This window comes from Ursus arctos, unplaced genomic scaffold (assembly GCF_023065955.2).
Source record: "Ursus arctos isolate Adak ecotype North America unplaced genomic scaffold, UrsArc2.0 scaffold_12, whole genome shotgun sequence".
Classification (NCBI taxonomy): domain Eukaryota; kingdom Metazoa; phylum Chordata; class Mammalia; order Carnivora; family Ursidae; genus Ursus; species Ursus arctos.
Window position 1 is genome coordinate 60,383,367 of NW_026622786.1, and position 22,470 is coordinate 60,405,836.

A 22,470-nucleotide genomic window follows, 5' to 3' on the forward strand; every position below is an offset into this window, starting at 1 on the left:
GATAAATTGTAAGCTTCATGAGGGGGACATTTTTGTCTCTTGATTCACCACTGTACCCCACGGCTCCAAACAGGGTCTGACGCTTGGTTAAGTATGCAGTGCATATTTGATGGGTGAATGAACGAATGAATGAATGACTCAGTTGCAGGCCTTCTACATCCCCAAGCCAGTCTCCTTCCCATTCCGGTCAGAATCGTGTTCATCCCCTCATCCCTGAATTGGTCGGAAAGGACCTAGGTGGTGTAGGGAAGGCCTTTGCTGCCTCTTTGCTGAACTATTGACGTATTGACTCTTGACTGGGGCACCCGTGGGAACTGTTTATGTGTCAAAGGGTTTGTTGGATACCAAGGAAACAGGGAAGTGGCTGTCCTCTGACAGCCATGTTCCCTGGCCTGTGGTTGTTAGTCATTGAGGTTTTGTTCAGCGCGTTTAGAATCGCGGAATGGTGGGGTCTGGTATGCCCACGAGACATGCCCACAGATCTTGGGAGTGTCTGGTGAAACCCCTGGCAGGGACAAGATTGTGGTTTCTACAGGGAATAAACCGCCGTATCAGATGTAGATGTTTTCCCTTGTCTTTCCCCTGCCTGTATCCATCCATCATCCATCCACCCATCTGCCTGTCCATCTGTCCATCCATCTATCTGTCCATCCATCCATCTGGCAGTTTCTGAGCCAGACCTTGTGTGAGCATCTGGGGACACCAAACTACCTCCTATTTGGTGTGGAAAGCCTGAAAAGTGAATAGTCTCAGAACAGGTGGATGAGGTCTCCGACTCGGGTGGACTGAGCCACGGCGCCCCGAGGGGAGAGCTGCTAACTCCACTCTGAGGGGCACTGACTGCACGGTTCACAGGCTCTGCTTAGCTTAGAATCAGGGCGGAGATTCTAATACTCTCACTCTTAGAAAAGCTACACAGTTGCAATTTAGACAGTGGCCTTAATGAAAGTATGTGACAGGTGAATTCCAGGAGCACACGCTTCCAGGTATCCCCTATAGGCTGTCCTTTAGCCCACGACAGCCTGTAGTCTCCACATTGCTTTTCTCCTCAGACAGAAGTCCAGTACAAAGACCAGTACTTTGTGTGCAGAGTACTAAGTCCCTCGAAGGAGGCCAGGTTCTGTGATTAGAGCTCGGACACATCAGTGTAAATCATGGCTCTCTGTTACCCTGAGCAAGTGACATGGCCTTTGGGCCTTGATCTCTTCATCTCTAAAATGGGCACAGTGGTGTCTATCCAATAGGATGATTGTGATCATTGCAGGTAAGGTCATGTAAAGCGCCTGGAACAGTGTCTGGAACAGTGCTCAACAAACTGGTAGTTTCTTTTTCTCCCCTTGATCGTGACAGAAAACAAGAGCCTATTCCCTCCTGAAGGAGGAGAAAAGTTCACTAAAAATTCTTCTTTTGTCCTGAAAGCAGTTGAATAACTTCCCAGAGAGAAATTCTAGTTCTGCACCATGTAGACAAGTCACCAGGCGCATGGACCAGAGCCAAGCGTGAGCTGCAGCGGAGATGAGAGAAGGGAGAAAGTTTCTCCCTATGGGTGTCAGTGATCTGGACAGACTTCCAGGAAGAGAGCAGGCAGGGACATAAGGAAGGACAAAAGCCTCCTTTTCACTCTGAGCAGAGCAGTCCCAAGAGCGATGGAAATGAAGTGAGAGGACAGTACAGACCTGTTTCACCAGTATGCAAATCATGTAATGAAACACAAATGACTTTGCAAGAACCCAGTGTGACTCACCCCCCACATCTGACTCTGCTGGTTTAGACCAGAGGAGCCCACGAGTTCAGACAGACCTCTCTAAAGAGGTTTTGTTGGAATTCCACAGGACCCCAGTTTTGAAGCTAGGACCACGAAGGAGGAGAGAACTCCATTTATGGAGTGAGTTCGGTGTGCTGGGGACTTCCACATACATCATTTTGGGGATGGGGGTTCGTGGGCAGGACCTACAGCTTTCTGTTGTAATCTTCCTGCCTACAGTCAGCCGTTTCATTTTAGCAATTGGAAGAAAAATCTTAGTAAAGGAACGAGATTTGATTTTTAATTTTAACATTCTTTTTTTTCAGCGAGGAACTTTATTCATGTTTGCATCTTTCACAATTTTGAGCAGAATAGATGCTCACGACAGGTGTTTGTTTTTTAAATGAACAAATCTCATTGTGTAAGAGAAAGCAGGACTTGAGAGAAGCAGAGTGACGGGTTTAGGGCCCTACAGGTGACATGGAGCAGAGAAAAGAGTCAAATTTAGTTTTGCTCTGATTGCAAATCAGACCCTTTTCTGCAGGGTCACACTGATGCTTAGAAGTGGATTCTGCCAGCCCAGAGACCTTCACGCAGATGGGGAAGTAAGATAAGTCAGGACCTCAGGGCTGTTGACCTCTGTGAGAGGTCAAGGGGATTCAGCCTTTCTGGTTTTGTCCAGCTCTGCTTACCTCTTTCCTAACCACCCTTTTGCAGGGTGCTTACGACTTTCCTGAAGCCCCCCGCAGAAATTCTGAGTCTGGGCAAGTCTCCCTACTATTTGGTTCTGGACAAGGCCTCGGTATCACCGTGGTGAGGAGTGTGACTTCCTCCCGTGGAATGGGAATAAATGCAGCTCCTGCCTCTCATCCTGTCCCCAGGCTCAGGTTTCCAAGGGAGCAGTGTGCTCCAGAAAGTTCTCTCTGGCCACAGTGAGGTCCAAGTCCCTGGTATGGAGAGCCTCACGAGAACTGGGGTATTAACCAGCAAAAGCCAATCCATTTAGCAGTAGGATTGGTGGGGCGCGGAAGGTCTTATTAGATCCTTTGGTCAACCTCAAAGCCTGTTGCGACCAGCTTCTCAAATCAATGTGGAAGGTCATTGTGCAATCTTTCGCTTTAGTCAACTGCTTGTTTTGGTGAAATCAGCCACAGTCATTGAGTAAGTCTCATTCACCAAGGCAAAGGGTGACACAGATTTCTGAAGAATGCCTTGAGTGCCCAGTCCTGTGTGTCTCATTTGACCCTGGCAACCCAGAGAGGGAGATGCTCTTTTACCTGTTTCCCAGATGAGAAGTTGAGGGACCGCCCACTTAGGAAGTGATGGAGCTAGGGCTGCTTCACCCCCAAACTCACGCTACTCTTGCTGCTGTGCTTCCCCCTGAAGCCCCAGCTGCAGACGCCAAGGTCAGTCCTGAGACCTCAAGGTCTGAGTCGATGTGTTCGTTCCTGAGGGAGAGCGAAAAACAAGCTTCAGAGTGCTGCTGGCCATTCCACATCTGACTGCTTCCCCAAGGCATTCTTTTCCCGTGGCCCCTGCTCCTTTCTCATTCATAAGCACTCCCTTCCTGGAGCTCTTCTGATGACTGGTCTCTTCCTCTCTCTCCTCAAGTTCCTCTCGTGTATTTATTTATTTTTTTTCTTTTCTTCAGCTCCAGGCTTAAGTATCTGAGTCAGTGGAAGGGGAGATGTGTGCCATGTCCGGTTGGGAAACCCACCCTTCCTCTGCCCCACCCTGATTTCCAAGGCCCATGACCTAAACTCTGCACGGAGGGGCGGGGAGGAGTTGGAGGATTTTAAAGGAGCGTTTTCTAAGGATCTGCGGATTATTTTATATGTGAGAAAACCTAAGGCTCGGTGAGATTTTTCTGATGAACACCTGGTGTTCTTTCTGTCCCTGCCCCGGCCCTTGTCCACTGCCAAAATGCTGGAAGATGGCCGGATCATGGTGGGCACAATGCAAACGGACTGGTGTTTTTGCCCCAAGACTTGTGTCAAGTGGGAGCTACGCCAGTGTCACCCCATGCCCACTCCTAGAAGGAAAGGATCTTTCGATTCACGATTACAGAATCCATTGCTGGCTCATTTCTGTGCAAACGAGGGGGTAGCCTTTGACCTACAGGTTATTTTTGATGGTACTGAGGGCCTTGCTTAAAATAATTTAATTTTTCACCATTTCCTTACAGTCACATTTCCCAATTGGGATTCGATAGACAGATACTCTGTAAATGTCAGTAAGTATTGTCAGTAATGAAAGTAAGGATTTCCTATAGAGCATTTACCCTCTTTGCTTAAAAGACCCTTAGTATGCCACGGAGTATGGTTTGAGAAAGACTGACCTACTAAGTAAAAGCCAAGTTCTTTAGTTTGATATCCACACCCTTCCTGAACTGCCCCCCTTTGCCTCTGTAGCCCTGTGGCTCATCGGTCCTCCCACCCCCACCCTGAAGAGCTGTACTGAAAGCCGTGAGGTTCTCCGGAACTCTGGCTTCTAAGCCATTGCTCCGCCTGGAATATGCATCGCTGTCCCCTCTACTCCTAGCAAATGCAGATTGATCTTTAGGACTCAAGTCAAGTACCCCTCCCCCTTAGTAACTGACCTTGGTTCCCCAACTTTCTTCATAATTCCTAGGAAACCTGTAAGTGCCCTTGCTTGTGTTTATGGATTCCCCCAACGAATGAATGGTCTATAGGGCAGGAATTACAGCTTCCCATTTCTGTGTCCTTAGCACCTGCTGGAGTGCCTGGCTTATTTATTTGTTGGTTTGTGCTCTGGCTAGTTGTACAGTTTGGGCCTTTTAGTTTGTTTTTAGCATGATTTCTTTCAAGTCTTTTTCTCCAGATCTTTTTAGGATGTCCCTACAAATCGGATGGGATTTACGTTATCAACCTGATGAGCTTATAAGTTGAGTGTCTATACATAAAAATTGTAGCTGTCTGTTCAACTTGTCCTGTGTGTCCCTTACTTCCTAAAGGGTCCTATGTAGTTCTTGGTCAGCTAATTACTGTTTGTAGAATCACCTGGGCTGCTGTGACGATTTTACCTCTTCTTCTAGGTTGTTCACTGGTTATGTTTCACATACGAGAGGCTGTTGATCTTTATCGCTTGTTAACAGCCACCATCCGTGCATTCTTTATTACTATTTTTCATTTGTTATTCTTAGATTGCCCAAGAATGCATTCATAATGATTATAAAGTTGTCTGCTGTTGTGGAGGCCTGGGTTTTTGAAATCGCCTTCCAGGTAGTTGAGGAGTCAGTGCTAGGCCATCTTCCCCCACCGGCAGGAGTGGCTCCGGAAACTTCCACTCATCTCTGTCCTCAGGATCAGCCACCGGCTTGCTCCTTCCTGTCCGCCAGAAGGAAGGTGTCCCTGTGTTTCAGGAAGGGCTGAGTCCCGCCTCTGCCGCTCTCCCAGGTCTATCTTCGGGCCATCGGCTCCCCCCCCCCGAGCGCTCCCCCTTTCTGCTGGTCTCCCCCAGTGCCTGCCTTTGATTTGTTGTCGGAAGTCCCCCTGGACCAGTTGCCTTTTCCCCCTCATTTCCCAAGTTCCCACAGGAACCTGGGAAGTAGGTTGTGCCCAGAGGTTAGAACGGAAACTGCAGCTAGATAACTCTGAGGGACAATGCTCCGCTGACGTCATTTCAACTTCTTTGCTTCGGCCAGAGGAGGTGGTTTTTTTCTCCATTTTTCTTCAGGTTACTCTTCTACTCCACCCAGCCCGGTGTCTGTCAGCCTCTGTGTGAAAGCTCTCCGGCATTGTCTGGTTGCTTTATGGGTTTCCTTATAGTCGAGCTCCAAAGTCCATAGTTGGGAGTGGTGACTTGGAAACATATTCTTCGGGAGAGGTGCTTTCTGTTGAAGCAGAAACATCCCCTTGTGACTATCACGAGAACCTCTCCTAGCAATCCTGCATTTGTCCAAGACGGTCCTAAGCGGCAAGTAGTGTGGGGACTGCGCTGCCCGATCTCCAGGGAAACACACAAATGCAGTGCATGGATTGTCACCGATTGCAGAGAAGAAGCCTTACTCCGCTGTTACTACGCTTTCATTCGTTTCAGTCATGAAGAAGATAAAAGGGAACGCACGTTTATGAAGTGTCTAGAATGTGCCAAGCAGCGGGCTCTGAGGCATTCCTCGGCTCTTCTCTTTTTTCTTTTTTCTTTTCTTTTTCTTTTTTTTTTCCTTTTTTTTTTTTTTTTTTTTTTAGTATGGGAACTAAGGCTCCAGGTTTAAGGAGCTGACTTGAGGTCATATCCAGGTTGAATGTTCTTTGTACACCATGCCCCCGAAAGTCCAGATGGTTCCATTTAGTGGAAACGGAGTGGGTGTTGACCTGTAGTCTAATGCACTTAATGTGTGTTCTTTTTCTCCCCTCTCTCCAGCTGTACCTGCAGGCCCGCTTCACTTGGCGAGGGGCCCGCCTGCTCCGGCCCCTCCTGCAGTTCACCCTGATCATGATGGCCTTTTACACGGGACTGTCGCGTGTGTCCGACCACAAGCACCATCCCGGTGATGTGCTGGCGGGATTTGCTCAAGGAGCCCTGGTGGCCTGCTGCATAGTGAGTAGTAGCATGTCGTCCTCGGTCCGCAAGCAAAGCCCCGACGGCTTGCTTGTTCCGTGTTTCCAGCTCAGCGACCAAAGCTAGCGAGCTCTCCATCCTTTTCTCTGCCCGGGGTATCCAGAGTCCCCCCACCCCAGGACCCCTTCAGTAAAAGGATAGTATTTTCTGTTTTCCTTCCAGCCTGTGAGTTTTCCTTCAGCAGAATCTCTTACGTCCTCTTCTCTCTAACCGTGGAAGGTTTGGGCTCATGAAACATTGCAGCCAGAGGAGATCTTAGATGCTGTCCACCTTGGTCACTTGACTGATGAGGACATTTAGGATTTGAGAGGGGAAGGAACTTGCCCCAGGTCACATGTCAAGTGACTAGTGGTGTTCCTGACTCATTTGGTGCTCACATGCTTCTTGGGAAACATCTACCCTTCCCACTGTGACCTTTAGGGTGACTTGGTCAGGCTCTAAACTTGGTGTTGGCTGGAGAAGAGGGAGTTGGGTCAAGGCTAAGCCTTCCCCTGGCTAGCTCGAAGGGCCTTGTCCATCAAGAGAAGGGCCTAGAGAATGGCCTTGGGAGGGGCCGGGTTCCCATTTGCCCCAGGTGACCGGGTTACTCTCTCCTCACACTTCATCCCTGACTCTCAGTGAGTGCGGCATAAGGCATCCCACCTCCCTGAGCCTCCGTCTCAAGAATCTCTGTTTTTCTTGCCTGCTTAAAGTTTTGAGGGGCTTATGCAGCAAGCGCGAGGCACACCTGCTCTGATCCTGTGCCTTCCTGGGCCTCACTCAGGGGCGCTCACGCCAGGCCCGCGGGATCCCAGAGCACAGTCACGGCTGGGTGTTTAGGCACCACGTACATGGGGTGTGTTGTGCGTATAATCCTTGCCCCACCGACTGTAGGACTCATGAACAATCCAGAGATCTGGACGAGCCCTTGGCCTTTCCTCCTTTCTAAGCCTGGCTGCGGCCCCGTGTCTCCCGACGGTGGCCTCTCGCACTCTCCTCTGACGGCGTGCTTCGCCCTGTGCTGACGTTGCTGATGTGTGTCTCTCTCGAGACTGTAAAGTTCCCCGAGGATGGGGACCGTAGGCGACGTACGTGTTGCTCTCCCTGTCTCACCAGTGCCTCTCAAGGCATCTAGCTCAGAATAAATGTGGTTTTTAACCAACTAAAAACGAGAATCAGTGGGTGGCTGTCTTCCTTGAGAACACTACAAGGGCCATTCTCTTGAAGGTAGAGGCGTGAGTAAGGCAGGGCCCTTGCTGCCAGGGAAACGCCAGTCCAGTTGCTCGCAGCGCCGGCCAGCACGGGACTTAGAACGTGGCTCGGGGCCGTGACCGAGAGGCCCCCAGCGCGCCTCGTTGCAGGTGAGGGCCGAATGCGGGGTGCGGCGGGAGGGGAGGGGCGGGGGGCCGGGGCCATCGGAGAGGGCACGACGGAGAAAGTCGCATCTGAGCTGCTTGCCAAGGGGCTGCCTGTTTCGATGGTTGTATTCATGACTTTCTTCTTTTTTTCCCAGTCAAGGCCAGAGGGGAGAGAAATTGTGAGAGCAAATCGTTAATGAGAGCAGCTGTCACTGGCCCTTTAACGTGAAGTGACAGCAGGGGTCTGGTGTTTGCAGGGAGGGGTCACCCTTGGCTGACTGTGCCCTTCTGAGCCGTGCTCTCGGCAGGCAGATGGCCTGCTGCTGTGTTTCCTTCTCTGTGCTGCCTTAGTTAGGGTCTCCTGCACCCCCGATTTAAAAAGGTGCTGGGGTGCTTCGTTGCTGTCCTCTTGCATAGCCTAGAGCACTCTCCGTGTGCGGTGAGACGGTGCCCGGGAGGGCAGGGTTTATTTCCAAGACGGACGTGAGGGGTCTGGCTTCTATCCTCTTCGGCTCTGGCTGACTGTAGCGCGGGGTAGGAGTTCGGGACTAGCGTTTGTAAAGCCCCGACTCGGTGCTGGCACCATTCTAGATCCTTTACCCACTGGCTCCTTTTAGACACATGCAGCCATTTTGGAGATGAGGTAACTGAGACTCCAGAGAGACCAGCCAAGTCATCTAAGGTCAGAACTGGTCAACGGCTGCTCCCACATGCCCCCTGACTCCAGAGCTTTGCCCTGTGCACGGGGCAAGGAAGGGTGTTGCTGGAGGTGAGGCCAGCCAGAGTTGACCCGAGGCAGAACAGCATAGAAGGCTGCTTAAGGAGCATCATTTAAGGGTGTCACAGGGCCTTTCCCCACCCTTTGGGTTGATCTGGTCATTGCTTTGAGTTTATTTATTTATTTTTTAAAAAGATTTTATTTATTAATTTGACAGAGAGAGAGACGGAGAGCACAAGCAGGGGGAGTGGCAGAGGGAGAGGGAGAAGCAAGCTCCCTGCTGAGGAGGGAGCCCAGTGTGGGACTCAATACCAGGACCCTGAGATCATGACCTGAGCCGAAGGCAGATGCTTAACCCACTGAGCCACCCAGGCGCCCCCATTGCCTTTCAATTTAAAAGCCTGTTTGACGGAGTAAAGACGGTTTGGAAAAGGATGATAAATATCTTTCCATCTTTTGCCTACTTAGCTGTAAACACATGAGGGCAGGGGTTTGATCTTATTTACGATTTTTCTCCAAATGCCTAACACCCAGTCTGGTACTCATGATACTCAGGAGCTCGTGGTCCTGACAGGCTTGGCATCACAACACAGAGCCGTCCACGTCACGGACGCCATCAGAGAGGCCAGGGCAAGACGCTGTGGCTAGTCAGCCCAAGAGCTCAAGAGTGCTCAGCTTGGAGGAGAAAAGGCAGTGGGTGATTGGCCATTACAAGAGCTGTCATCCTGGCCTTGAGTGTGAGGAAGACATACAGAGCTCAACCCTGGCCCGAGCCGGAGATAGGTCTGGGCAACCTGCCATCTGAGCGCCCTGTAGTCCCTGGGGGAGAGGACAGGTGGCGAACCACGGCCCCACAGGTAGAGCTTTGCAGCATGGCATTCGTGGCCTAGGCCAAAGCCCGTGGCCTCTGCTCTGTTTGGGTCTCGTAGCAGAAACTCCCACTCAAGAACCAAGGCTGGCTGTCCCAGCGAATCCCAGGAAAGCCAGCACTCCTCTCTGAATGTGGCTGTATTGAATGGATCTTGAAACACAGAGCACAGGGGCGTCTCGTGGGGGTGTGAGGAGGACCCGGAGGAGGCAGCACAGAATGGTACGAGGCCACTCCCGGGTGCCAGGAACCCCAGAATCCATTTCACCCTCGGCCTGATTACCTGAGCCAGGCTTCACTGGACCCCCCACCACCTTAACAGAGAACTAACACTTGCGAACATGTATTGCGAGCTCCCTGTGCCAGCCGTGATGATGAGCACCTTTCACAGAGCATCCTCAGTCCCCTTAAAATCCTGTCCTACCCTGTACCCATGATTGTTCTCTAAAGAGACGAGGAAGGGACGCAAAGGATGGAGTACCACAGAGAGAAGGTAGGGAAGCCAGGGTTGTCCGCAGGTGGTCGACAACCAGCACTGTGAGACCCAAGGGCCTGGTCTCCTCCTCTCCACTCCCCTCACCTCCAAGCACACCAGACTTCTCAACGTTTCCCACTGCCTGAGCTCCTGTCTTAGATGCCGGTCCCCCTTTGATGGAGCATGGCTCTGGTTTCACCCCATCGCTGGTAGAACCTTCTGTGTTTCCCGTGTTGCTGCTGCAGCAAATTGCCTCAAACCTAATGGCTTTAAAACAACAAATTTACTTTCCTGCAGTTCCTGAGTTCGGCGTTACAAAATAAGTGTCAGTGGGCTTGGATCAAGGCGTTGGCGGGCTGCGTTCCTTCTGGAGACTCGGGGGGGGGGGCGGTTTGCTTCCTTGACTTCCCCAGCTTCTGCAGGCCGCCTGCATTCTTTAGCCAATGGCGCCGTCCTGCCTCTTCAGATCTTTCTTCCATTTTCTCTGGTCTCTGCTTCCATCACCATCTTCTGAGATTCTGACTCTGCCTCCCTCTGCGGAGGGCTCTGGGGGGTCATCGGGTCAGCCGGTTAATCCAGGACAATCTGCCCCTCTTGAGGTCTTTAACTTCATCATATCTGCAGTGTGTTTGGCCATGGAAGGTGACATATTAGCAGGTCCTGGGGATTGGGACACAGACATGTTCAGGGGACCATTGTTCATCTGCCACACCTTCCCCTCCCTCTTCCCTGAAGACAGAATTGTTTGGCTTTCCCCTCCTGCTTCCACGGCCCTTTGTGTGGTTTTCCTGCCGTGGCCTTCGGCCTGGTTTTATTGTGGTTCTGCTCAAATGTCTGTCTCCCCAGCTAGACGGCCAGGGTCTCAATAGCAAACCCATGGCTTCACGTTCTGGTTGTTCGTCCTCAGGCTTGGTGTGGCGGTTGACACGGTAGGTGCTTAATTAGCCTTGGTTAAAGAGTGAGTGATGAATGAGCTTGTGACCTCAGGCCAGACACTTCCCCTCTGAGCCTAGTTTCCTCATCCGGTGAGCCGATGTTGCAGGCCCCGGAGCTCTGTGACCTTCTCCCACAGAAGTTCAAAGGCATAGCTGCCTTTGTAGTAATTAAGCTCGACCTGCCTTCTCAGATGGCACCGTCTCCCTGCAGTGTCCGTGAAGGTGGCCTCTATTTGGGGATGGGGACTTGTCTCTAAGTGGGAACAGTGCCTCACTCTTGAATGTTGGCTGAGTCACTGCGGAGCCTTGGGCAACAGGCCACGACAGCTTAGCACTTTCACCCAGGTCTGTGGAGAGTAAGTCCTGTCCCAGCAAGCAGATGTGTCTAGACAAAAACCACGTGCCAAGCAGGAGCAGATTCAGTTTCCTCCGCCCACTGCTCACTCGTGGAACCCTTTCCAGAAAGGGAAGATGATGGCACTCATCACAAACAGAAAGGCTGTGTGGCGTCATGGACTGAACAGAAACATGGGTACGTGGGGTGGGATTGGCCTGCACACTGACGTCCATCTTCATACATGTGAATGGTAGAGAGACCCAGAGGCACACGGACAGACCAGGTAGCGTCCAGACTTGTAGACGGCCATCCTCTCTCTCTCTCTCTCTCTCTCTCTCTCTCTCTCAGCAGCACTGAGAACCACAGACATGCACCGGCAGACAAGCCAATGCAAACACAGGCACATACTGACCCTCACAGCCCCCCTCCTGCCCATCTACACACACGCACACACGCACACACACAGTTGTCCCTACCAACACAGGAGCTCTACAGCTGGGCTTACCAGACCCACCCCTGGAGTAACCCAGGGACTCAGACGAGGCAACAAACATCAGTTCATTTCCTGTCTGGTGACAACTTGCCTATCTGGTCACCTCCTCCCTGACCCTCTCGCAGATGGCAAATTATGGGGCCCTGGGAGGGGTCAGGGCAGGGCCAGGCCGCCATTGCTGTGGGTTCGGCAGAGGAAGCAGCTGCTCTTGGATGTCATAAACACACAGCAGAGTCTTTCCTGGTTTTCCTCTTCCCTGGGGGTGTAGCTCGGCTAGCGGTTACTCTTTTGTGTGCTGCTGTCTTCCTCCAGGATGTAGGGAAGGGCGAGGGTGTTCTTTGTCTCTGCCCCAGTGAGGTGACCTTGAGAGAAGAGACAGGCAAGAACAGGACTGTGAAGAAGAGCTTGGTGGCGACACCCCTCAAGAGGAAACGGGTGCAGAGAGGGTGTGACACACCCAAGGACACAGTGGCAGAGTTGGGACCAGATCCCAGTGCTCTTAATTCTATCTCACCGGACTAAGACCGTGAACTCCAAATGTGCTTGGTCTGTGTTAGGAATCTGTGAGGTCTCCTTCTCTAATGGAAGATTCCCATCTATTCCCATTAGATTTATCCTTGTGCCTGAGCACAGGGAAATGGATGAAATGACCTTGCAAATGTCTTCTGGCCCAGCGGAAGTCTAGCTCCTTGCCCAGTAGGCCCTGGGGCTGACCTTGCCTCCTCAGGGCCCCCACTCTCCTGTGGGTAAGGGTGCCAGACTGTGGTTATGGGAGAGAGAAGGAAGCAAAGGTGAGGTGGAGGCAGACTTTGGCCCCAACAGATGATGACTGTATCCTCCAGTCTCGGCAGCGTCCTTCTCAGATGTCCTTTCTCATTGCCCTGCTGAGACAATTGGGATGAATGATGAGGCAGGAGACTCCAAAAGGGGCGTCTCACTAGCCATCCGCTCATTAGGCATGTTGTGCAGGTCACTTCCTCTCAGGCACCTTTCCCTGTCGTGTGATGTGGGGATGACAGTACGTCCCACAGTCTTTGGTTTGAGGATTCATTGAATAAGACTCGGCACGTGCAGCACAGATGGAATGTGTGTCACGGGGATGTACTACGTTTTGTCTTAAAGGTTTGGAGCTAAGAAGAGTGGGTCCTTAAAGAGCTGTCGTGCGGGAGCTTCCCCAGACTTGACCATGATCCGTGATAAGGAAACCATTTTCCATCATAACCCAATAGAGGCACCCACACGTCACTGAAACATTTCACCCGATAAGACTTAGCTTCCCTGTGTGTGTTACATCCTACTATTTGTTATTCAACCTTTAAACATGCCAGTAGTGACCACCAGTCAATGGACTTTGTAACTTACTAATGACTTGTGACATGCAGTTTGAAAAACACTGATCGAATGGGGACCATGGGGGCACAAGAGAGGAGATACGTCTTCCTGAGGGTGTTAGAAGGCTAGAGAGAATTCCTTGGGGAGATGGAACCTTGACGAGGGGACATTTTTATGAGCTACAAAAGAGAAGGAAAGGCATTTCACACAGAAGGAATGTTGCAGAGACACAGGGATGGATGAGAACAGTGAAAATACAGTGTGTCTTCTGATCCTAGAAAACTTTAAAAGGTAGAGCTTCTGGAAGTGGGGGCCCCTGCCTCTTTCCAGCCCCTGTTATCCCTTTGTACGGTGTTCGTGAACCCCATCTCCTGCTGGATCGAGCACCCCACTATCAGAGCTGTCAGCCAGGAGCTCCCCCTTCCCAGAAACCCTCCTTCGTCATAACCTAGAAGTGCCTTCCCAGAAGGTCCCCTGGGCAACCACAGATCTCTCTTCTCCAGAATGGCCCCCACTCTCTCTCCTCTGCTGCTCGGAGCCCTCCTTGTTTTTGTGAGACTAACCTCCTTCACAACCCTCAGTAGCAGGGATGGCCATGAACCATGGTAACTAAGATAGCATTTGAATGGCCCTGTATGGGTAGGAAGTGTTTTCATATAAATTCTTCCGTGGAAGCCTGACAGTAACTATGGGAAAGTGAATTTTTAAATAATGTTTGTACCCAAGTACAGGGCAGATCCATCATCTGAAGTCACAAACCTCTTCACTTTGGATAAATTCTAGCCCCGACAGGAGTGTGACTTGGCCTGGGTGACACAGCAGTTGCAGTTTGGGGACCAGATCCTGCTGTCTGACTCCGAGCGTGACATTCTTTCCACCCCGTCAAGTTCCCTCGCAGATAGACCAGGAAATTATTCAACAGAGACGCTGGCAAGTTCCCAGTGCCAAAAGCCACTGGAGGCCTTTTTTTGAGGTCAAGAAGTGATGATTGCAATTGTGTCAGTCTGATTTGGTCAAAAGACAGGGCTGCCAAGGATGGCTTTTCTTTAGACGTACACTGAGGGCATGAGGGTGAGCTAGGTCCCGAGGCTGTCTCCTGCAAAGAAAATGATTCCTTTAATCTAAGAGATTGTTTATTATGGGAGAGCGGGGTGCCAAAAGGAAATCCAGGGGCCAAGGCATGGGGATGTCTGCAAAAAGAGCAGCAGAGGGGCGCCGGGCTGGCTCAGTCGGTGGAGTATGCGACTCTTGATCTCGGGGCTGTAGGTTTGAGCCCCATGTTGGGTGTAGAGATTACTTAAAAATTAAAAAAAAAAAAAAAAAAAGGAGCAGCACATGGTCTCTATCCTCACATGGGGTGGATTCGAATTTATTGGGGGCTATAGTTGCTGGGCTCTGAGTAGTTCATGAGCTTGAGTAGGTCATAGTCTAAGTGGAAATATGGTGTAGCATTATGCCTGAAAGCCTATGTCTAGGGCTAAGATGGAAGGTCATTGAAAGCTGTGTGGGTAGCAAAGAGAAAATACGGGCAGCATGGGGAAGGTATCACGAAATCCAGTGTACAGATAAAAGAGCGGCTCTCAAAGCAATTCCAAGATGTGTAAGACATTCAGCCATTCAGTAGCAGATGTAGGATTTGAGCCCATCTGTTCATCTGTACAGTGTCCACTGATGGTTCTCCTCACTTGAGTCTGCATAGCAGACACCTGTAAGGGTCGTTGAATGCAGACTTCAGGCCCCACTTCCGGTAGGTCTCGGGCGATTCCCCAGCTGGTTCTGAAATAGATGATCTGAGGATGACACTCTGAGAAATACCAGAACGGACAACTTGCTGTTTTCTTCTGGTTAGAAGATTCCAACATTCTTCTCTTTTTGTATTTATCCATATTTATCCGCCCTGTGCTGGCATCTAAGCTCGGGGGGGGGGGGGGGGGGCTTATAAAAATCTCAGTGTACGAGGACGTGATTCCTCTTTTCAAGGCGTTCACTTACACATTCTCAGAAGTCGACACACTCCAGGACTCCAGAAACATGTAAAGAACAATTTTGCCGTCATGATCTACCCTTTACAACATGACCCGCAGAATTTGCTGAGTTGGCCGTTTGCAGCAGTGGGAGTGGAAACCTGGTGACGGGCCAGAATGCTGGTTCCTGGACGGCTTGGTTCTCGGTGCACTCCAGCCAGGCAGCACCCCAGCGGCGCTGGACGGTGTGGGCTCCAGGGGGCTGGCGCCTCTGGAACTCGTGAGTGCCGGCGACAGGACATCAGAGACATCTTCCTTTTTGATTGTGCTGACTCATTCCCCAAAATAGCCTCAGCAATTACAGGACTTTGAGATCTGATTCTATCTTTCTTGTGGAAAACTCCCACCTGCAGATGGTCTTCCTGTCTGGCTTGACTTCTACCGATTGGCTTATATTCTGAATCATTCTTTCCCCCCTTTTCCTTTTCCTTTTTTCTAGCTCCTTCTCTGTTTCTTGCCTTCCCACAAAGGGGCAAGGGGAAGAGAAGTGACTTTGTACAGGTAGGCACTGGACACACAAGCCAGTGGCAGTGGCTCATATCTTAACCTCTTACGAGGCCCCAGGCACGTTGTCATCCTTGTGCTTTTGTTACAACACACCCTTAGAGTAATGCTTGGAGGTGTGTCCTGTGTCCTCAGTTAGGTATTTTACTGAAAACAGCAAAGCTTGGATTTGAAAACAAGTCTGACTTGCTGTAGTGGGCTGAGCTGGTTGCCAGTACACAATGGCCCAGTAGAGATAGTTGCCATTTGCAAGGAGACTCCCTGTAGGCCTCTTACCTCCTCGTAACCATGAATGGGACTCCTCGGCCTGGAATTGCCTTGTTTGCATGTAGTCTTGCTCTCGGTTGAAGGACTCTGCCGTCCTGAGGGCTTGGGTCCCATCAGGCCATCTTGCACTCCCAGGTCACAGAAGAGCCTGCCTTTCTGACTCAGGAGAAGGTCAGAACCAATTCCCCAAGATACTACAGGAGGGACCCCAAATATTAGAAGGCAGAGGAAAGCAGAGCTAGAATGTTCTTCCCCTAGCGTGGTTGCCCAGACCTTAAGAGTTTTGATGGGGACAGGTGCAAAGATTTCTGGAGTTAAACGTGGAACTGGAAAGGAAAGCATCACCTCTCCTGCACACATAACCACCCCCACACGCACACAGCACCTCTGTCAACCGCAGTCCGTTTGCAGCGGTTCAGACATCCGTGTCTTCTTCGCCGGTATTACAACCAAGCCGCGGGCCCGTCCTCCCCTGCATGCTGCAGGTCCTACCTGGCGCCCTGGCCTTCAGGTTCTAAGCTCCCTTTTTGACTCCTTCTGCTTCTGAGATACTGTCTTCTCAATATGCTGCTTCCCTGCGACAGCCTTGACCGTGACTCCTGAGGCCCACGAGGATAAGGTCCGATTCCTTAAGGTGTCCTCGGAGGCTTCTCGAGATCTGGCTCTCTCCTCTCCAGCCTTACTGACCACTTGGCCGTAGCCAGACTGAGCTTCCTTCCTTCGGCTCCTGAAGGTGCGGTCTTCTCTCACTCCTGTGCTCTGCCTAGAACGACATTCCTGGCCTTTCCCACCTGGCTAACTCCTACTTACCCTTATTGAGCTCAGCTCAAATATACCTCCTTTGGGGGAAGCCTTCTAAAGCCCCCTCCCATCCCCTTCGGTCTGCATTAGATGCCACGTTCTCTGGGCTGCTTCAACACCCTGACTTCCCTCTATCCTGATCCTTAACACTGCATTGTAAGCTGTCTGTTTACCAGGATCTCCCCCTCATTGCCCTGTGAACTTTTGGAGGGCAAAGACCCTTAAGTGTATTTATCTTTAAAATCTCGGCGTGGCACAGAGCAGATGTTCAGCGTGAAAAAGCAGTTTATAAAATGCAAGGAATCGGAGAAATAGAATTGAAGGCACATGCTTCGGGCAGCGCAAACGGGAACTGTTCTCGCGGCTTGGGGTCTAGATTTCTGGCTTGCCGACGCTGCTGTTTATAAGCCACCGTGCTCTTTCCTACGTAGAGATCTGTGGCAGCGGGGCTGGGAGCCGCTCCCTGGACCTCAGAGAGCTACCTCACTTGTATAGACCCTTCCCCGCCTGGGCCTCTGGGTTTTCTTTTTGGGTGGAGATCACCTTCTGCAGGAAATGGAGCTGCTCGGAGCGGAGTTTTCACTTCTGCTAGTCCTTTTTGTGTTCTGCTGTTCAAGCGTTAGAAAGACTGAGCCCTGTTTGAGTCCTGACGGGATCGGGTTTCCTGATCCCAAAAAAGCGTTTGTGTGAGCTCAAGCCACGCCAAAAGCGAAATGCGGCTTAGAGGGCGATTCTGCTGGACCTGAGTCAGCTTTCATCCTGCCGCCGGCCGCGCACACGCAGGGTAGGAGCGCGCGGTTCCCCTCAAGTCGGGGGATTTGCCTGTGCCGATAAGATCGAAGGCCAGGGTGCTTGCTTCCAGTAGAGAGGAGTTTAGAAACTCAACAACAAACACTTACTGAGCCCCTGGTGTGGGCAAGGCTCGGTGCTAAGTGTTGTGGGTGATGTAGGATCACTAGGGCCCGGATTCCATCCTCAAGAGTCCTCCCATCTAGGAAGAAACGCTGACAAGCAAGGTCTGGGACACATGAGGGGGGTGGCTTACTCTAGGTCCATTAGGTCATCACTTTGGGGCCCAGAGCATTACAGAAAGAAATGTTTTTTACTGAGTTATGTTCCAGACGCAGGTTTAGGTCTCCTCAAGTACATTATTGCCTTGAACCTCCATATTATCCCTATCTTGCAGCTGGGAAACGGAAACCCTAATATGCAGTAGGTATGAGCTAAGAAAATTAAACTGGAATATAAGCCAGTAGATTAAGGTGGTGTCACAGTCTTGAAGGGAAGATGTTTATTGAGGGCTGGGAGACCGAACTCTGCTGTATTTGTCTTCAGCAGGTGGGATGAAGCTGGGAGAAAGATCTCCGAGAAACGAGAGCAGTACGAGCCCTTATCTGGTGTGGCCAGCTGCTAGGCGGGAATAAGTACCGCTGAGAGCCCGCCATGGGGGCGTTGATCGAAGCCTTCCTCCGAGACAAAGCTAAGGAGGAAGGGGAGGGTGGTTTCCAGGTAGAGGTGGGAGCACTGGCTCTGCACCTGTCAGAAAAGAGTTGAAAAGTTTAATTGTCTCCATGTTTAACTTTAATCACATTCGTTAGTATTTCCTTATCCTGGGAGCACTTGAAGGCTCTCCTCGAGGTGGGAGAGGCCCGGCACCTCCCAGCAGGGTTGGGTACAAATCTTTTCTTGCCTTGGCTCTCAGTTCTTTCACTGTTTATACCTCCTTGGAAAAGAAAGGGACAGAAGGCTTAGTTTTTTCCTTTGGTGAACCGTGTGTTCAGTAGCACTTGGGCTGCAAATGTTTGAGTAGGTGATCTGTGGCATGGGTACAAAATGCAAAAGGTGTCATGGTTTTGTAGTGGCTGGTAAGTCTCTGTTTCCTGTTTGTCTTCTAGTCACCTCTTCTCCCAAGTAACCAGCAGCGCCAGTTTCTTACTGTGATTTTTGTAGCACTTTTGTTGATTGTTGTATTTCTACAGAAAGGACATTTTGGAAATTGGTTCAGCAGGGGTTGCAAGTCCCTACTACGGCTGGGCCTTGGCTGGTCTGAGCCTTGGTGTTGGCGAAGTTTTATTAAATTAAGAACTTCACTTGCTAGCCTGTACCGTGTCCAGAATGAGGTCACAGTACCGTCATTATTAGTGAGTGCATGACCCGCGGCGGGACAGGGACTCTTCAATCCAGAAAGCTGCTAGACATAAGGAAATTGGAAAGTGTGTTCTAGTCTCCGTTCCGAATCCCAGCCATGTGTTCCCTATTAAAGGACATGACTGATAGCTGCCTCTTATGGTTTATACTCAATACAAACTCCTGTTGCAGAGTGGCTCGAGTGGATGTCTGGGTGTTTACTTTGCCATCTAATAGAAAGCACAAATTTTTCTTGCTCCGCCAACTCACCAAGTTCTTGAATCTGTCATCGTAAGCTAATCGAGACAGAAACTGCGAGTGAGCCATCCCCGTAAGCTTGCAGGCTGGGTGTTCAGTAAATGTTCCTCAGTGATTCTAAGACTGGGTGAGGTCTCGTGCTCACAAGGAGGAAGGACTTCGGGAAGGAGCGATAGGAGTTTTCATTGACCTCTCCTCCGGGTTAGTTGCTGACTCCCTCAGCAACAAAGCCCCGGCTTCTTCACCCCCATCAAATTGTTGAGCTCGCTGGGCTTCCAGGAAAACGTGGTCACAACTGCTTCCTTCTCCAGTCCTGCTGATAGGAATTCATGTTGGCTGATCTCTTGTGGTCACACCCTAGATTTCTTTATGAGGAAAGGGAAAGTATCGTGGATTAATGAGTGTGACTAATTACGACTTGCTTCCTTGTTTAGGAACTTCTTTTTCATCACTATTCGTTTTCCTTGAGAAATAAAGGAAGTAGGGTTTTGGATATGGAGCACTGGACTGAGAGTCCAGAGAACTGAGTTCTACTCCTACCACAGCTGTGCAGCCTGGGGCATGTCACTGTCCTTCCCTGGGCTTTAGTTTCCCTATCTGTATAACACAATTTGGAATATTTATATACATGGTCTTTATATGATTCTTCCCTATTCAGAGATCTATGGTTTGGAGTCCCCTTTTCCCAAAGTCTGTGCTCCTATGACCTTCCCTTTGCCTATGCCCAGACCCCAGAGGCCAGTTACTGATTTGGATGTCTCATTTTGTGCTTCTAGGTTTTCTTTGTGTCTGACCTCTTCAAGACCAAGACGACACTCTCCCTGCCTCCCCCCGCTCTCCGGAAGGAAATCCTTTCACCTGTGGACATTATTGACAGGAACAATCACCACAACATGGTGTAGGGGCCGCCCACCGCCTGAGCTGTTCTATACAGTGACTGCTGACAGCAAGTTCTTGCTGCTCTCCAATCTCATCAGACAGTAGAATGTAGGGAAAAACTTTTTGCCCAACCGATTTTAAAAAGGAAAAAAAAAAAGTCTTACTTTGTGGCCTTCCAAAATAGGTAGTGTTCACCTATGTGGAAACAACAGCAAACTAACACCAAGTGCCGAAATCCTGGATGTGCAATTGGTTTAAGTGTTCATGTTCTAGTGAACACGGGCTTGTTCTGGAACAAACACTAAAACGATTTGCGTAGAGTCTGCCAGTCACCCTTGTGACCCGAGGAAGCCCAGACCTGTGAGAAAAGCTCAAGTTCCCATTGTAGCACACAATGCCAGAAATAGCACTGAATCAAGAAAATAGCCATCGGGGGGCTCCTGTCTCGTGTCTCTCTGTCCACACCACTCTATTCTGTACTGTGACTTCGGTTCGGGAAGTTAAATACAAGCCAAGAGCAGAGTTTCTAAGCCAGGTGATTCGATCCTGCAGCCAAGCTCCCAGTCCTGAGGCCTCAGCCCTCACTCCCCCGGCCCGCAGGCCAGCAACCACAACCCCTCACTTCAGTGATTAGGAGACTCTTTGTGGATGAGTGAATTTCACAAATAGGACAATTTCAGAAGAGATCGAGGGTGCTGGCCCTCATTTGTCTTCTTTTGCCACATAATGCTGTGATGGGGGAACGTCTGCTGCGGGATGTGGCTGTTGTGTTCACCCGTCACCCAGCACCTGCACACTCAGTAACAGTTAGCTAGCTTCGGTCACTGCTTTCTCCCTCGAGGCCCTTGCTGTGCGCCCATCAGGGCTTCCTGGGAGGGTCCCGAAACCAGCAAAGGCGTGCGTTGCCGCCACCTGATGGAAAGCAGCCTTACGCACCAGAGACGTGGGAGCGAAGGGGCAAGAGTGAAAAACTCACCGACCTTTTGGCTACTCGAAGTCAGAATGGGCCAGAGTAGCAGACAGACAGCCTCACGCCCGCGAGGCTACGCTTCCGGATCTCGGAGCTGACGAGGGTCTCTGTGGGGGCCGCTCTTGCTAAGCTGTGTAAAGCACTCTTGTCTTGGGGTTGATCTCTAGGGCAGTTCTCGGTAGGTTCTGCTGGGCAGAACACATGGGTTAAATCTCCGTAGAGTTGTTCTCCTCTTCTATCCGTAAGTGTCCTTCCAAGCAAGGCCCCACTCTAGGCAGTAGACAGAGATCCTTTCTACTGAACCTTCGAGGAAAGGAGGAAGGAAGAAAGGCTTTCCGATCGCGGATGCAGACCTTTCAAAGGGCTAAATGTAACCACATGAATCAACCACATGCACATCCTTACTACAGAAGCCGTCCTTTCATTTCAACTCCTAGCAAGCTATGATTTTTATATATAAATATTATATAAATAATGTATAAAACATTAAAAGTTAACTATGTAAGATATTATTTCTGAAACAATTTTAGCTATATCCACTATGATTATAAACTGTGTCTCGACCTGTGTTATTTACATTAGCTGCTTAAAGAAGCATTGAGTTAATTTTTTTTTAATATCAACTAAGATATCGTAGTTCTGTGGTAGACAGTGTTTTACAATGAAAGAAATAACTACAACTAGAGAAAACTGTATAAAAACATTAAAGTGTCAGTATTTTTGTAAGGTTCCATTTTGTAAAGAGAATAATATTCAAAGACTTTTGTAGAATACAAAGTGAAAACTTGTATCTGCGAAACTATACTTGTATTAAATGTGCTTTTTAAATAAAAGCTCATAACACAACTAATGAAGGAGTTGGGATCCAAGAATGTTTGAGGGATGTGTTGTCTCGGCTGTGTGGCAGGAGGAAGGGGAACTGCGGGCGATCTGAGGTCTTTGAATGGGCCAGCCTCACCTCAGGGCACCTCTTCCCGATCCTTCCAGGGGGAAATATGGTGGCTGTTGGATAGCCATAGCTGTCTGAGCTGCCCTTTCATCTCTGAAAGCCTGTTTGCCCAGCGAGGCTCTGGCTCTGCTCTGTCTCAGGCCCTTCTAAAGAGCTTTTGTATTCTAAAGGGGTTTTGTCAAGGAGGGAGGAGCTGTGGGTCCCCCAAAGGCAGATAAGGAGCAGTGCTACAGATAAGGTGTGCTTGGGGAGCTCCCAAGGGAGCCCTTTTATACATCAAAGGAAAGGAGGATGGAGGGCGCTCCAGGAAGAATGGCAGTTGGCCCTCGCTTTTCCTCCCTGTGTCGGCCCAGCCTGGGAGAAGTGGGGAAGCTGGAAATTGCACCTTCATCACGCACCCGTGTGCCAGGCACTTCTGCCTGTTTGTCATTTTTGATCCCGATGGCAGTTCTTATTTTGAGAAATGAGGAATACGAAGGAATGCAAAGATGAAACGACTTGTCTAAGATCCTGGAGGAGTCACTTGCTGGCTGGGGCTTGTATTCGTTTCCTATTGCTGCTGTAACAAGTTACCACAAACAAAGTGGCTTAAGACAGCACGGATTTATTTTTTTATTTTTATTTTTTTAAAGATTTTATTTATTTATTCGACAGAGATAGAAACAGCCAGCGAGAGAGGGAACAGAAGCAGGGGGAGTGGGAGAGGACGAAGCAGGCTCACAGCGGAAGAGCCTGACGTGGGGCTCGATCCCAGAACGCCGGGATCACACCCTGAGCCGAAGGCAGACGCTTAACCGCTGTGCCACCCAGGCGCCCCGACAGCACGGATTTATTATCTGACAGTATTGGAGGCTCTAGGGCAGAAGCTGTT

General features: G+C 50.2%; 1 protein-coding gene across 1 annotated transcript in view; it reads left to right on the forward strand.

The window, feature by feature from the left end:
* PLPP3 (phospholipid phosphatase 3) overlaps positions 1-21,500 on the forward strand; it is an 82,323-nt gene extending 60,823 nt beyond the window's left edge. Inside the window, exons 5-6 of the mRNA XM_026498001.4 lie at positions 6,128-6,304; positions 19,578-21,500. Of these exons, the coding sequence (XP_026353786.1) occupies positions 6,128-6,304; positions 19,578-19,703 (303 nt within the window). The 3' untranslated portion in view covers positions 19,704-21,500. The remainder of the gene's footprint in view (positions 1-6,127; positions 6,305-19,577) is intronic.
* Positions 21,501-22,470: the final 970 nt, after the last annotated feature.